At 39.3% G+C, this 17,850-nt stretch overlaps 1 protein-coding gene across 5 annotated transcripts in view; it reads right to left on the bottom strand.

The window, feature by feature from the left end:
* Positions 1–17,850, bottom strand: part of TEK (TEK receptor tyrosine kinase) — a 106,208-nt gene that overhangs the window by 58,700 nt on the left and 29,658 nt on the right. For 4 of the 5 annotated variants that reach the window (XM_069474317.1, XM_069474319.1, XM_069474318.1 and 1 more), the window contains exon 2: positions 5,581–5,892. The exons of the other annotated variant lie outside the window; for it this stretch is intronic. In XM_069474317.1, the coding sequence (XP_069330418.1) occupies positions 5,581–5,892 (312 nt within the window). The remainder of the gene's footprint in view (positions 1–5,580; positions 5,893–17,850) is intronic. 5 annotated transcript variants of the gene reach the window in all.

The raw sequence follows: 17,850 nt of genomic DNA, 5'->3' as shown, positions 1-17,850 counted from the left end.
CTCTCGGTGACCTGCTCCTAGGCGCTCATGAGAATTTTTTCTGATCATTTCACGCTGTTGTTCCTTTCTATGTGGCTTGTTTATATTTTCTGCCCCTGTGTGTGAAGATTGTTTAGCTGACTGTGGCAGTTCTCAGCACTGTGTTCTGCAATGAAACACACCTTCCCCAGTAGGCTCCATTCCAATAGCTCCCCCCTCCCCTACTCTGTGGCTGTCTATTCTTTCAGACTTTGTGCCTAAAAGCTGTTTTCTCAGGGGCACCATCGCACCAGAGTTCACTGCTGTCCAGCCTGTTACCTCCTGCATTAATGTCTCTAGGCTGATTGTTCTCTGCTGAGTACTAATGAAGGAGTTCCAACTTTCACAGTCTACTTCAGCCTGGCTTGTGTTTGGTTCACATATTGATGTCATGTGACTTGACTGGATCATAAAAACAAAAAGCAACTTTTAATAGTGCCCACTGTGGACCAAGTGCAGTTCTAAGCACCTTGCATAAATTTAATTTTTATAATATTTCTATGAGATAGGTACTCCAATTATCCTAACTTTATAAATTAGAAAACTAGGGTATAGAGAGGCTAAGTAACCTAAGATCACACAGTAAGTACATGGGAGAGGCAGGATTTGAACCAGGGAACTTGGCTCTGGAGGCTCTCACAGATTATGTAACGTTAGCACTCAAAAGGCTTTAAAATCCAACCACCTCATTTTATAAATGAGATTACTGAGGCCCGGGTTAGAACATGACTTAAGATTGTTTGGCTGGGCTAATTAATGAACAGAACTTAACTAAGAACACAATCCACTTATTCATTAAGGGCTGGAGAAAAAAAGCAGATGGCAATAAAACTTCTACACAAAGATATTTCTCATGGATGAAAAACAATTGAGCTAAATTTCAGTTGTCCCCTTTAATGTTAGATAAGTGACCAGGGTAATAATGTAGTTTTATGTCCATTACAACTTTGTACAATTTTCACTACAGCCCTGTGTAGACAGTATACCCACAGTTCACCAATGTGGGAGATGGGGTTAAGGACAACTGTGTGTAGAATTTGAGACACAAACTCAAGATCTCCACGCTCATTCCCCAACACCAGCTCTCCAGACTTATCATTCTCCAGGCTCACACTCTTACCTCTCAATTCCAGCCATTCCAACTATATTAAGTTCCTCAAACGGACCTTGTGATCACTCACATCCAAGTCATGAGTTTCCTTCCTTCTCTTCTACCCCTTTCCCCCATGCCTCTCTGGCTCCCACTCACTCATCAGTCTCCATTTAGATGTCTCCAGGGACCTTACACAACCCCTGGAATACAGGTTAGGTGCTCTCATGGCTACTCTCCAAATACCCTGCAAGTCCTCATTGCAGCCCCACTCGTGGTGTATCTCCTCTACTAGACAGAGTGTTCCAGGAGAGAAAGATCTCATCTATTTTGAAAGACAGCACGGGGTAGTGGTTAGATCCGGCCTCTGGAATCAGGCCTGTCTTTACCTTCCCAGATCCAACACTCACCAGCTAGTGAACACCCCTAAGTTATAATAGCTATAAGCCTCATCTATTAATGGGGTCCTTAAAGTCTTCATCTGACATGTATTTGATAAAGTCTAAATTAGACAGTAATGTTTATGAAGTTATGAAGGGAATGTCAGGCACATAATGAGTATTCAGGAAATGCCAAAATCATTGCATCCCTGATGGGTGGCACAAGGAGAGAGAGGTTCAAGCATCATTGTGGAATGGAAGAAGAAATGAACAAATCTGATTTTCAAGTTTTCCTATTTACTTTTATCATGTTTATTTGTGTTATTTAGAAATGAATGGCTCCTCTCTATCAGCTTCACAAATCATGTTTGGGAAGTTTGATGTTTTTAATATAAAGCTATTTCTCAAATGAAAATAGGAATTAAAAAAACATTTGTTTCTTCTGATGGATCATTCTGAAACCAATTTTTCGATCTAAAAATGTTTCATACTTCATTTATAACTCCCTACCTTCAAATGAAATCACCAGTGAGGTTTGAACAAACTGCTGTTGACTGGTTTGGATGATGCCATTGATAAAAAACAGTCTGGCTATTTGGGCTGTGCGAGCCAATTTAAGCTGTGTTTTGGCACATTGCAAATGGATTTTCCACTTCCTCCCCAGATGCACAAGTCAGCAGCAAGCAGGAATATATTTATGTTTATCCTATCCTGCTGTGTCCCTAGGCAGAGCAGTTCTGAGTCCCCATGATGTTTTACTAGGGAATTAACAGTGGCCTGAAGACACAGTTTTGGAGGTTTGTCCTGACTCACCATAATGGATTTTACTTTCCTTGCATGGTATTCACTCCACTGGCTGGTCAGCAAGAGAAATAGAACCAGTTCACTAGCCTGAGTTGTTATTGTCAAAATATAGGGGAGAACATGCTACCTATTTTTCTATTTTATGTAAACTGCCACAATTACATTAATGCACGATATTAAAAATTTCTATAATTGAATAAGAAAATAGTCCCATCAAATTATTAATCACAGACACTATAATGACAGTTATTGAACACTTACTATAAACTGGATGATAGTAATCTTTAAGTGCCTCATTTAATTTTCAAATATTTGTGATAAAATCTCTATCCCAATTTTTTTTCCCAAATGAGGAAAAACTATGATTTCAATTAAATAGCATGTCCTAGGCCATCCCATTCAATTGCAGAGTAGGCTCAAACCCATACCTGCCTGACTTCTACTCCCGCACCCTCTACTGTGTGCCCTGGGTTGCTTGTTAGGGTTTCCAGTGAAATCACTGTACTTTATAAAATAAGTGCTCAGAATCAGAGAGAGTTGTTAACATTAAGTGAGAGTGATGTGCAAAGGGTAACGCAGTGGTTATAAATATAGGCTCTGAAGTCAGATCATTTGGCATCAAATCCCATTCCCACCATTTAAAAACTGCTATTCTTATTATGATGCACCTTTCTGCAATGTCTCACTTTATGTAAGCTTTTAGGAACACATCTACAGTGTAAATTGATGCACTCATGGGAACTGGCTTCTTGTATACACCACCATATTTAAAACAACACAATTTTGTAGGTATTATTATACTCATTTCACAGATGATAAAAAATAACGCCAATAGAAGTAAACTTGCCTAAGGCCACACAGCTGAGGAGTGGTAGAGAAAGAATTAAAACTTAGGTGAGTATAAGTTTAAAAGCCGTGTTCTCTTTACTGCTGCTCACTGTCCAAGCCTGCCTTTGCCTCACTTAACTGAATTTAAGCTATCTTTTACTCTAGGTTTGGAGGGATCATTACAATGTTTTTTAACTCCCAATGCTCTGGTTCAATATGCTCTACACATTTATTAATTGTCAAGGACAATCTCAGGACAGCCCAGAAAGGGCACGGTGGCACTTCACATTTCATTCTTATGAAACCGTTGGGGCACAATCTCAGATCATTTTCACTGAGAATGTGGAAACATCAGCAGAAGAAAATTAGTCTTTATACAAGTCAAATCCAAAATGACACATATGAAAAATAATAGAGCCGACTTTCAGCCGTGATAGCTTTGGCACACCTCATATCCCTTTGTTCAACCTCTCTTCCCTCACCGGAGGGCTGCATTCCTGGGAATTTCTGTTGTGCACTTTTCCCACTTACCCTGGTGTCATTTAAAGGTGAACATTATGATTTTACTAAGAGAACCCTTTCCTTCATTTGTAATAAATAGTGATTTTATCACTTTTGACCTTAAAATGAGTTTGCTGCCTTCAAATCTTTCATTATTACCATTCGTGAATTTAAAGAAATGTTTTCAGGTAGACACCAGCTAGAGGCTAATCCTAAACACTTGCTGCTTGAAGTAGAGTCCGTGGTCAAGCAGATTCTCACCACCTGGGATCTTGTTAGAAATGCAGACTTCAAGGATTCTCCCTAACACCTACTGGATCAGGTGATCCACGGGTGATCTATAAGCACATTCAACTCCGAGAAGCACTGATCTAAAAAGCTGCAGATTCTTCTACTATATAAGAAACTGTCAGAAACGTGCAGAGGTGTGTTACTTATCTGGATTAGCTTTATCATTAAAAGTCAAACTTGTAAAGATCTCATAATGTCATTGTTTCATGAAATGACAAACCCTCATTTGTCATCATTTCATGAAATGACAGCCCCTGTGGTTATGACAATATTAATTTGGAAAGGATGCATTCATTTTAGGTGTAACAGCCAGAGAGCTGATGGGTGAGGGGCCAGATCCTCCTGGGCAGAACAAAGAGGGGTCATCTCTGCTGGAACTTTGTCCCTTCCTCCCTGCAGACAGCACCAGAAGTCAACCTGTCTGTCTCAGCCTGGGAGCCTTAGACAATCATTACATGGTATTTGCAACACCGGCTCCCCCAACGGCCATCAGATTGATGGACTGTCCTAAAGATTTAGCTTAGGACCCACTGCTATTTTGGGAGAAGAGCTCCATCACATCACTGCCTTGTGGGGTGGTAGCAAGGAGTAATAATCCTCCCTTATAGAAGGCTCTCAGAATCCTTCAAAATCCTGGTGTTTCCTGAGCTGGGCCTGGATATTTGCTAAAATTAGATCACAGTCCCTTTCCAAGAATAGTACCCTGCAAAGAGGGCCCCAGTTCTCCATCCCTCCGTGAATCCATACTCCCTGCCATTTCGGTTTGTAGTGCCCTCTCGCCCTTACTCCAGGCTCAGCGGTTTGACTTGTGTCATTCAATAAAATGAGGCAGAAGTAACAGTGCACAATTCTGAGCCTCAGTTTCAAGAAGCCTTTCTCTTGCACCTTTTCCATCTCATGAAAACATACCTAGGTTAGCCTGCTACAGGATAACAGACACATGGAACCGAGCCAGCTTACCCCAGCCATGGTCAACTTAAAAAGCCCACAGCCAGCCAACACCACATATGCAAGAAAGCCCAGCCAAAGTCAACAGAGCCACCTAATCAACACAGCTGACTTAGACTCACAAGATGTAAATGCTTATTGTTGTAGCCACTGTGGTTTGTGGTTATGCTCCACAGCATTATTGTGGCAATAGATAACTGATACACAAGTAATCAATTACACTGAGTTATTGATAAGTGTTTCCCTTTTAAAATGTTTATTTCTACTATACTAATAATTTTCCCCCTAAAATATTAACTTCCTTTAAGAGTATTTAGGGGCAAATGAAACAAAGTATTATAAGAAAAATCAATGAGAAAGCTCAAAGTAGTCAATAGTTTGGCAATGGTCAGCTGTCTTCATTGCTGTGGTTTTCATACTACATACATGTAACATTGTCATATTGCCATAAGTGCCATGAAGCACTTAGTAGAACATATATTTTACTTCATCTCACGAAGCAGGCACAATGTCTACTGAGCGGATTGGACTGCATGGTCTCTTTTATCCCTGATGTTCTGTGTATCAGAGATAGCAATGCTTGGAAAGAGGCAGGCATGGTCTTCAAGCTCTACACTCAGGTAGCTTATGTCCAGCCTCTGAAGGAGCAGCTTCCAAAGCAAAAGGTGTATGTATGTGGCTAAGTGGACCTCACCTGCCCATAATTTAGGGGCATGTTACCTTGTTGACGCATCTTCATGGTTCTTATCCTTATTGCCTCTCCTCGAACTCGCCCTTCACAGAAATAAGCACCGTTGATCTTACTAGCCTTTTCTCTCTTCCAAACAACTTTTTTAGCCCATTCTCTGGTCACATCTTGAGTAACTTCCAGTGGATCCTGGTGCTGGTTCATTAAGGCTTCAAAGTCCCTTCCTATGGTGATGGGCTCATGAGGGCGCCACCCAGAGGCAATGCAGGTAAGGGATGTTTCAGCATCAGATACAAGAGGTAGGGAATTGATCAAAATCAAGTCCATGGCACCTTCCACGGTTCCTAAAAGGAAAGAGGAAGCATAATGTAAGACAAAGGTTATTAACATGACCCCACAGGATGAACTGGAGCTTACAAAGCCTTGCCTAAAAGTAGTTGTGGGAGCAAACTTCCTAAAATGCTTTCTGACCATGTGCCTATCTTCCACTGGACAAGATCCAAAACACTTTACTAAGGCATCGGGACCCTTCATCACCTAGACCCTGCAAACCTCCCCTGCCCACCGCACCTGCTGGCTGCAATGGGCCACCCATTATTTCCCCAAACAAGCCATGCACTTTATATCTCTGTCCACTGTAGTGCCTGAGACATAGTTGGGTATTCAGTAAATATTTGTTACGCTGAGATAAATTAATGATAATGGCATTATCAGTATTATAATTAATAATCATCAGTTATTAGTTATTAATTGATGCTAACGTAGTACTGCCACAATAATAAAGTATTCTAAAGAAATATATCAACTACATACACCTATGCTTTATAGACTCATTTTTAAAGAATTGCTCAATTCCACATTAAATATCCCAAGATAGAGAGGGACAATGACTAAGGGAAGTCTGTGTTTCCCTCTGAGCCTAATTTGCCTCATTCTTTTTTAAAAACATTTGCCTCATCTTTAAAATGAGGCAAATAAGACCTATCTTCTGGAATTCTTATGAAAACTAAATAAGATACAATAGGTAACTTGCCAAGCACTGTGTCTGTTATATATCAGGTACTCGATGACCATTATTTCATTTCTCTTTATTCTGTTTTCTGAACACCTAGCCCCAAAACTCAACCTCCCTCCAAATGTAAAACAAAACTCTCTTGACCTTTAACATTTATTTCCTGAATTTATTCCATAAATGATGAAGCACACTTTAAAGAAAATCCTCTTTTTGCTTTCTCAGGTTCTTTTTTTTCCCTCTCTCTCTCTCTCTCTCTCTCTCTCCCCCTCCCCCCTTTCCTTTCTTCTTCCCTCTCCTTCCTTTTAATTTCTAAAGTTTCTAACAGAGCAAACAGAATCTGTGACTATTCTCTCCTCTGCTTAAATGTGGAAATATTTAAAGGATGGAAAATGTTCTCTAGCTCCAATGGTTGGCTCTCAAGTTGACTTAAAATGATCAGGAGACTAGAAAAGTCAAACACACTGGGCGATGAGGACCCAGCTAGAGTCTCAGAGACCTTTGTGTGGATGTAAAGTGCTTCAAATAAGCTACATGTTATCTCATTTAACACACATTAAATTCTCCCAACAACCCTGTGAGGTATGCACCATTAACTCAGTTTTAAGTATGAAGAGATGAAGGCTCAGAAGATCAAGTAGCTTGTTCAATCTTCCACAGCTATTGAAGGCAGAGCTAGGATTAAAAATGCTCACTGGTCTTTAAATCTCTGATATACCATCCCCCTTCCTACCTCAAAGCCTTTGTACATGCTGTTCCCTTTGCCTGAAATACTTGGCTCCCATTTCTAGAATAATCAGGCTAAAAATGAAAATTTTTCTTTCAGTCTAAACTGACCTTCTTGTCCATATTTAACAAATTGTTTTGATAGCTACTGAGTTTATAGGGAAAAAGCAAATGTTACCGTTTTTACAAAATGCCAAAGGAAAGGGATCAAAGCTGCTGAGCATTTAAGGTTGACTAGTGCACATCTACTAGACCTTTCCTGAGCACCTACTTATGTCAAGCACTGTACTGCATAGGAATTCCTCATACAATATGTTTTTAATGGCAATTGCCAATGTATACAGTGATGTTTTGGGTACGATATTACTAGCAGTTACATCTTTATCTAATTAGGAAAAAGAATTTCAAAGGCAAGTCTTAACGTAAGCAGGAGTTACAGTTGCATTTCATTGTCATGTTAATACATGGGATTGAAGGAGAAAATCTTCACTAGAATGGGTTTCCAAACCTGACCTTGAAGCATCCTTCTTACTTCTAGCCTCAGTGATAACTTTTAAGATCGCAGGACAGAGGTTACGATAATAAAAACATTGCAAGAGAGGATGAGCTAAGAAAACCAGCAGTGGAATTACAGTCTCCAAAAATAACACATGCGCACACCTCCCCTTCCACATGCACCATTCAGCCCTGCCTCTGAGCGAACACCACTCATCTCCCGCGCTCACTCCTCCCAGGCATGTTCCAGAGAGGGTCATCAAGAGGAAGGAAACACTGTAATTCTTTCAGCTCCGCTTCAATCCAGCCCCATTTCTAGGGCCAGTGGAGTGATTTGCCAACATCGTGGGCTCTGCTCTGAACTCACAGCACCGGCACTGGCTGGGGTTTATTTTAATGTCTTTAGGAAATAACAGAAAAAGCAGTTGACTTGAAAAGATATCCACATTTCATCTGTAAATTGTTTCTAGGTATGGATCTGGTTTCTTTTTCCTCTTGTTCCTTTCAGTGATTTCCCTTTACTTTCATAGTGGTGGGAAGGGAAGTCGTGTGCTCCGGGAGTCCCAACTCAACTGCACTTTGTCACCCCTACTCGGCAGGCCAGTTACAGGAAGCCCTCGTCCACCAGCGAGCCCTCTGTCTTTGTAACACCACTTACAATATCAGAAGGAGTTTATATGTGCACTTTGGATATGAGAAGAAATACCTACCAGCTTCCTGGGACAGATCTTGAAAATTAGGCCGGGCGCGGTGGCTCACGCCGGTAATCCTAGCACTCTGGGAGGCCGAGGTGGGTGGATCGTTTGAGCTCAGGAGTTCGAGACCAGCCTGAGCAAGAGCGAGATCCCACCTCTACTAAAAATAGAAAGAAATTATATGGACAGCTAAAAATATATATAGAAAAAATTAGCCGGGCATGGTGGCGCATGCCTGTAGTCCCAGCTACTCGGGAGGCTGAGACAGGAGGATCGCTTGAGCTCAGGAGTCTGAGGTTGCTGTGAGCTAGGCTGACGCCACGGCACTCACTCTAGCCTGGGCAACAGAGTGAGACTCTGTCTCAAAAAAAAAAAAAAAAAAAAAAAAAAAAAGAAAATTATCTCCCTAGTTTTCTTAAAATAAGAATCTATATTTGTATTTGCTTTTATATGACTAAAGAATTTCTGGAAGGTTACACATAAAACTAAGAACAAGGGTGACTCATTAGGGGAGAACTAGGTAGTCAGGACACAATGATGGGAAGAAGACTTTCTACCGTATACTTATGTGTGCTGGCTTTTGAATAATTTGAATGTTACTTACACATAAAAATTAAATGTAAAAAAAAAAAAAAACGGTTACTGTCCATTTCTTAAAAAGAGGAAGTTGGAAAGAAACCAAGAGCCATGAACATATATACATCTCTTTATGTCTCTTATCATGTATCCCTATACCCACTCCAATTATCCTTGGATTGCATCCAAATGATATATTTTCTCTTTCTCTCTTCTTTGGACTAATAGGGAATGTGACTGTCATCCCACAATGCTGGAAAAAAAATCAGTTAAAATAAAATTTCAGAAAAGTTTTCCAAAAAAGTTGAGCAGAGAGGCCCCACAACAATGGGTACAACTGTGGCCCATGGCTTCTTGAAAGGGTTCTACTGCCGACACCATGAAAGGCACGACTGCAACCGCATGGCTGGTGCCACCAAGAAATCTGCTATCAGAGACATTTTCCTGAGACTAATTACCATAAGAAAGATCCCATCTGGGCTCATACCAACATCCGTCCCCATGTCTACCACCTTTTCCTGCATTAGACCACTATCCTCTCCAAGTCATGTGGAGGTTGCGATGAGTTGTTTCATCACAACTATAGCCTAAAGGACGCTGATCAAATTCATTAATTAGTTCAATTTGTACTTCTAACATCAAGGCTAAGGGTTTGCCATAAAGTAAGATGCAAATTGAATATCATACAGTTTATGTTTTGGAGAGTAATACTATTTTTCCTTAGCAAAGATCTCTTAAACACTTTTCAGCATTTGCATAAAAGTGTGTCCTTGTTTGTAAGGAAATACTTGCATTGTGGCACGGCACCTGCCAAGTTAACAACAAATAATGGATCATCACAATTGAAGCATAACAATTTTCTAAAATGTTTTGCTCACTGTATTTTTTGTGTGCTATACGGAATAACATCTAATCATTCACAGTAACATTTTCTCACTAAATCTCCTTGTGGTTAACTCAAAATGTTGTTTAACTCTTGTTTTTTCATTTAGATTTTCTTGTATTTAATATTGCTGTGAATAATGAGCCATTAACTAAGACATGGAAATATTTTTCTTTAAGAATAATCATAGAAATTACTATGGTCCTAAAATACCACCAATATAATAAAACTAAGTTAAATTCAAAATTAAAGATAGAGCTGTGTTTTTCAAATTGTGCTTAAAGGAATCATTATTTCTCACTTTCTGAAAAGGTGCTCCAGAAATTTCTGACAGTGGGAGAGATGAAATCAACAGAATGGTTTCCAGACACCCCCCTACCCCCCCCCCCACACTCTCTCTCACCAAGCTTCTCAACTTTCATCTTTATTTTTCACATTGGGCTTCATAGAAGATTTCATTTGGGGGGGAAAAAAAAAGATTTTGCTTAATTAAAAACATATGAAACTTCAAAAGTTATCAATTTTAACTCCTTTTTTTTTTTTTTTTTTACAAATGAAAATGAAAGTTTAAACACGGATATCAAAGAAAATACATTCCACTACAGCACAACATCCTCACTCCAATTAGCCTTCCTTTTTCCACATTCAAGTTCAGCACAGCGGCAGATAGTCAAGTTCTGACTAACCTAGCTAGCCCCCTGGTCTTCAAAGTGTTGGCAAGCTAGGAGGAAAAAGCACATTAAATTATTATATATTGAGTCTATCCCCTTGTGCTTTTATTACATTACAATTGTAGTGTTGGGTGCAATTCTACTACTATGTGTTTGGAATAATATATCATGTCTTCAGAACAACTATCTGTATGATTTCTTGGAAGTTCGGTATTAGCTACGTTTAAAATTTTTCGAAGGTATTCATGGTTGTCTCATCTTTGTAACAGAAGTAGATCTCTTAAAGTTTTAAATGTTTGAAATGGCAATTAGCACTTTCTTGGCCAAAGGCATTTCACAAATCAGGGAATTGGCAATGAACTTAAAAGGTCTTGGCCAAAAGCATTTCTGGATTCAAGGCCTTGGCAATGAGCCGAAGAAACAAAAACAACTCCCGAACTATCCAGGATATTTTGTGAAATTGTTTGGATTTTAATTATTTTTTTAATGCTATCCAGAAAAGGAAAATTCTCTTCAGTTCAAAAGACACTCATTAAGTCATTTATATGTCCCTTCATTCATTTGCTAAACACATTTACTAAGTACCTCCCTTGTGCTAGGTACTGCATTTGGCCCTGGACACACAATAATGAATAAAACAGATACAATCTCAAGGTCATATAACTTACAGGCAAATGAGAGAGACAGACATGGAAAACTAATCACATCCATAAATGCAGCACTGGTACCATGATAGGTACTAAGACAAAGAATTACAAGATGTTATAGGATAGGATAATGGTGAACTTAATCAGACTTGACTGGGGTGGGATGGGGTTTGCAGATATTTAGCCTAAGGGAAAGTTGGAGTTAGCCAGGCAAAGCAAGAAAGATACAAGATATTCAGAAAAATCTTCCCCAAAATGGTAACTACTAAGCAGGGTTTTAAAAAATGAATAAGCATTTAATAGGATTCACTTCTGGAATGTTCTTTCTTAAATCTATCCTAAAGTTGGCATTAATTTCTTTTTGTTGGGTCCTAAGAACTACTGGCCCGTTTCTCTGTGTCAATCCCATGTTACAGTATTTTTAGTATCTTTTCTGCCTTCTTGTCTCCCCTGAAGAAATCCAGTTCCCAGGCATGTTTCCAACACTTTTATCTTTTTGTTGTTGTTGTTGTTCTCCATGATCCTTTTATGTATGTAGTAAGTCGAGCAGTAAATTCACCCTCAAGTTTCCTTCCAAGAAGATATTGGGCAACTAAGGGGAAGGTACCAAATGCACAAGACTGGAAATAACTAAAGGAAGTTGCTAACTTTCTTATTGTATAGCTGAGAGCTTAGAGTTAGACAAGGGCATCCTGGATGTGACAGGGCTGTGTCTCTCTAACAACAGCCTCCTGTTCTCGTCCAGGAGCTGTGCCAAGCTAGTTTTCCCAAAGGTCATGCCCACTTCCCATCCCTGCTTCCCAGCCAAATAGGGCCCTTGTCTGTCTGCTGAAGGGAACAGCATTCTCTCTCCACCTTCAAATGCCATAAATTTTCCATCCAGGACAAATAACACGTTTTAGTTAGAATCAGGATCAGTTAGCTAGCAGGAAACTTTTTATTTCCAGGGAATAGGCAGAGTGTCCACATAATGAGACTTTATTGCTTTACTGTACATCCATTTACATGCAGACTCCTTTCTGGGGAATGGGGGACTTCGTTCCATGAAAACAAAGACGGTTTAAACTGGAAGAGACTAGAGATTGCTTGGCACAAGCCTCACATTTTATAAAGGGTAGCAGTGTAAAGGGCCAAATCCTTAGAGTGAGAGAATTTGGAATGTGTACAAATCTGGCAGGGTAGCACCTGGAGAATCCTGGAGCTTGGTAGAAACTGGGGTAAGGAAGGAGAGACTTTGAGGAGAGGTGGCTGAAAAGCGGGAAAGGGCATAGGACAGAAAACTTGGGAATACCCAGAGATGTGTTTCCCCCCTCACAGATCCCTTCCAAGCTTGATAATGCTGCCTCAAAATCTTTCCTGTCCACTTTGCCCCAAGAGAGGGATGCTCTTTAATTGGACCATGTTCATCCAACATCAGGAAATGTATCTGGTATGGGAGAAACCTGTCTTTGGACCAGGCTACTTTCCCTTTCTGGGCTCTCCTCCTGAGTTAATCACCTGCCAAGTTCCTTTCTACCCTTGTGCTGCCCAAAGAGGTGCATATCCACACCCAGAGCCAAACATCTCTAACCTCTAAGACAAACATGGAGCAAAATGCTTAACTCTTCAGTGCCCTCTTCTCCACCTCCTGATAGAGAAGGCAATTTGATTGACTTGCTTACACAAAAAGGAGAATAACCAAGAATCACTCAAAGTGACAACCCACTGAGAACCACTGGAGGAGCAAACCAAGGAATGAGTCTATAATGGAAGAAATTCAGGATTATGACAGTTGCTAAGAGGAAATTGACAAAAGCAGGCTAGCCTCCCCAGCAGGCCTAAGATTATATCCTGTAGGGAAGGAAGCTGACATTTTAAATGATATACTACCTAATAAGCACTATGGTAAGTGCTTTACAAAGTCCACCTGAATTCTCACAATACTGAAGGAAGGTATCTATGCTCCATTTTGTAGGTTAAAAAAAAAAACCCTGAAATTCAGGGATACGCACAAAGTCACACAAGCAGAAAGATGGAATTTGAACTTCTATCTCACCAATATTAAGTTCCATTGCTACCCGCTAGGCTTCAGTCTAAACACCATGAGAAAAACCTATTTTGCCCACCATTGTCTCTCAAATAATTGTGATAATGCCTGGAACATAATAGGTATTCAAAAAATACTGATAAATGAATAAATGGTTAAATCAGCAAGTGAGATTGGCCTTCAGTGAATGAAGTCATTCAACAAACATTTACTTAGTAAGTACTATGGGCTGGACTCTGTGCTGGATCCTGTGCATGAAGAGAAGAATAAAATATGGTTTCTGCCTTCAAGAAGCTAACAGTCTGGTGATCCAAAGACATGAATATAGTCAAAGCCATAAAGGAAAACACTGACAATTTGACTCCAGAAAAAGACAAGACTTAGCAAAATATTACATAAATAAAGTTAAATGACCAAGTGGGAAAAATATTGTTACATATAAAACTTAAAGAGTTACTATGTATAATACATAAAGAAATTCTTTCATTCAATAAGCCAATAGCAATTCACAGAGGAAGAAACACAAATAATCAACCGTGGTAGATTGAAAATAATATAGCCATAATATTTTGCATTTCCTTACATTAAGAAATGGAGTCTATTTCTCCACCCCTTCAATCTAGGCTTGGCCATTGGACTTCCTTTGATCAATGGAATGTTAGCAAATATGACACAAGGAGAGGCTTAAAAAGTGCTTGTCCACTGGGTTTGCACTCTCTTGCTGCTCTGTGGAACCCTGAGACCATCACAAGGAGAAGCCCAGAGTAACCTACTGGAGAATCAGAGACCACATGGAGTAGACCTGAGACATTCCAGCTGAAGTCCAATAGACCACCTTCCAAATGTATGAGTGAACCATCCTAGACCCCCAAGCCTGAGAGTTCTTCCTCATAATCTTTCCTAGCCACATCTCCCTAACAGAGGGACCATCCAGCCCCAGCCGAGCCATCAGCTAATCAGAGATCAGCCAATCCAGCCTAGACCAAAAAGCTATCCAGCTGACCTACAGAATCATAAGTCATAATAAATGTTTGATGTTTTACCATTAAATTTTGGCATGCCTGGTTATTCAGCAAAAGCTAACTTATACATCAGTAAACATGAAAAGATGTTTAGCCTGACTACAAATCCCAAAATGCAAACTAAAAGGACATCTCATTATTTGCCTATCAAATTGACCAAGAATAGAGAGAGGGTCATAACATCTAACGCTGGCTAATAACACCTACATTGTTGGTAAGGAGTGTAATTGGTAAAACATTTTTATATGACATGCTTGCACTATCTACAGGAATTATAAAGTTACAAAAAAAAATCTAACCCTAATTCATTACTCGTTATAGGTAAGGCACTACCCTTAGTGTGTTACACATAATAACTCAATCCTCACAGCAATCTTATAGAATAAGTACTATGACTATCCCCATTTTACAGAAAAGGAGACTAAGGCCCAGAGAGGTTGAGTACTTTGTGATTGTCATACAGCTAATTTGTAGTAGAGCTGAGATTCAAATTTAGGCAGACTGACATCAACCCATTCTTTTAACATTAAATTATACTCATTACACAAAGTCACATCAAAAATGTATCTTCCAACAACTCAGTGAAGAACAGTTGCACTTTTCAATAAATAATATTGGCACCATTGGATATCTATATGCAAAAAAATGGGCCCTAACCTAAAACCTCCTCCCTTACATAAAAATTAACTAAAAATAGATCACATAAAACATAAAAATACAGGGAGATAAGAGAAAATCTTCATGACATTGGAGTTAGGCAGCAAGTGAGTTGTTGGCCATCACACCAAAGTGTGATCCATTAAAAAAATGAACTTATAAATTGAATTTTATTAAAATTTAAAACTGTAGCCTACACAAGACATTGTTAAGAAAATAAGACAAACTACAGACTGGGAGAAAATATTTGCAAATCACATATCTGATAAATGACTTGTACCCAGAATGTATTTAAAATTCTCATATTTCAACAGTAAGAAAATAATCCAATTTTTTAAAAAATGAGCAAAAGATTTGAGACACTTCATCAAAGAAAATATATGAATGGCAAATAAGCACACAAAAAGATATTTGATATCATTAACCTTTAGGGAAATGCTAATTGAAACCACAATGAGATATCACTACACACCTATTAGAATAGCTAAAAAAAAAAAGAAAGAAAGAAAGAAAAAGGAAAAGAAAAAAAGAAAACCTGAGAATACCAAGTGCTAGCTAGGATGTATAGCAACTATAATTTTCATCCATTAATGATGACAATGTAAAATGGATTGTATAGCCATTGTGGAAAAAAGTTTAGCAGTTTTTTATAAAGTTAAACATATATTTACATATCACCCAGCAATCCCACTTGTAGGTATTTACCCTACAGAAATGAAAATTTATGTTCATACAAAGAACATAGCAGCTCTATTTATTCATAATCACCCAAAACTGGAAGCACCCAAATATCCCTGGGAATGCATAAATAAGCTGTGGTACATCCATGCTACTCTGTGATAAAAAGGAACAAATTATTCATACTTGCAATATGGCATTATGCTGAGTAAAAGAAGTCCATATCGGAAGGCCACCTACTGTCTGACTGCATTTATATGACATTCTGAGAAAGGTGAGCCTAAAGGGATGAAGAACAGATGAGTGGTTGCCAGGGATTAGAGCTGGGAGAAATTTGACTACAAAGATTTTTGGGGTGATAGAACTATTCCACACCCTGATTGTGGTGGTGGTTGCATAAGTAGATGTATTAAACTCATAGAGCTGTGCACATACACAAAAGTCAATTATACTGTATATTCATTTTTAAAATTATAATAAAAGTGTATCTTCCATATTTGCCAGTAAAAATATGCAAAGATATTCATTACAGCATATAGGCACAAATTGGAAACAACACAAAGTTCATGAACAGGGAATGATGCATACACATAATGGAGTATGATCAGTTTGCATGGAATGATGCCCTTGAAATAGAAAGTGAAGAAAACAAGATGCAGAACAGTGTGTATGATCTTATCTTGGCCAAAATATAGAGAAAAGCCTAGGAGTCACCCACCCACCTGATAACAGTGGCACCTCTGGCTAATGAAATTGCCAGGCACAGGGATTGGGGTGGGGTGGAGAAGAAGAAAAGAAGATATTCACTTCTTGTTTTGCATACCTAGTATTGTATTTCTTTGGTAATTTTAAAATAAAGGTTTTTATTTATAGAAATGTGCATGCAATTAATCAATCTAATGGCAGCGTTCTAATTAAACATTGACATGTTTATCGCCTTCCTTAGTGAGTTCCCTGTCTTCAACTCCCCAGCACCAAGCACAGTGTTTGATAGCCTGTACACTTTAAAAATATGTTTGAATTGAATTAGAAAAATTCCAACAGTAATTGAAAGTAATACATCTTAAATCCAGGCGACTCTTTTGTGAATTACTCATTCCCTGGCATGATCAGCAGGACAGTAGAATAGTTAAGAGCTTTGGTCTAGAAGTTCTGTCATATTTCCTCATCTGTAAAATGGGGAGATAGCTTCTAAATCATTAATTTCTATATAAAGAAGTAAAAGAAAAGATCAAGTAAATCTTTATGAAACTATGGTCTGTGTCAGCCACAGAAGATTTTTTTTAAGTTGTCTTAGAGCTGAGGTGCCCTTAGAAGGAAGGACTGCTGATGGCTTTGTGTCCTGCTGTGAGCCTGCCCTCCCTCACACTTCAAACCCACATGGGCAGGAAACAGGCTGAGCAACAGCTAAGGAAGATTTCCTGTGTTTCCTTCAAAATTCCTTTGATTCTTGCCCCTTTTCTTACAGGTCTGACATTAACAGGAGACCAATTATCTGCACATGTAAGTGATTCTGGAAAGGCAGTTTCACAACTAGCTTGGTGGTGTGGGGACAGCCTTGGGGAAATCAGGGGGGCTACTGGGGGATGAACAGGAGCCATGGGCTTTGCCGACTGAACCTCAGGGAGACCACTCGCTCAACCTGACCCAAAGGGCCCCATGTGTCTCTGGGCCTGAGAAATTCCCTTACGTTTTCTTCACTGTCTTTAAAAGTGACTGTGCAGTCAATATTCTATCCTGACAACTCTATTTTATGGGAGCTTTACACTGAACCTGACAACAAGATACACAGTGCCAATCTTTTGCTCAAAGAATTCTTTTCCCTTCCCTGTACTTTGCTTCTCTTCCCTCTGGAACACAAAAACTCTGCATTCTGAAGCTTAACCTCTCTGGCTCAATGAGGTCATGATCTTAGCTCAGTAGTGGAAGAGGAATGAGGGGCCCTCCAGCCTCACTCACATCATTTAGTTTAGGAAGTCCTTTATTATAATTCTGGAATCTATTATCCTCCAGGCCTTATGCAAATTATTTCTGTAATTGGGTGTCACCTATTTAGGAAACAGCTTTTCTGATCATATTCCCTCTCCTCAATTAAAAAAAAAAAAATTCTGGGCTGGGTGCAGGGGTTCACATCTGCAGTCGCAACACTTTGGGAGGCCGAGGTGAGAGGATCTCTTGAGGCCAGGAGTTCAAGACCAGCCTGAGCAAAATAGC

This window comes from Eulemur rufifrons, chromosome 7 (genome assembly GCF_041146395.1).
Source record: "Eulemur rufifrons isolate Redbay chromosome 7, OSU_ERuf_1, whole genome shotgun sequence".
NCBI classification, from domain to species: Eukaryota; Metazoa; Chordata; class Mammalia; order Primates; family Lemuridae; genus Eulemur; species Eulemur rufifrons.
Note: the sequence above shows the minus strand (reverse complement) of the source record. Positions and strands in the feature narration are given on the sequence as shown.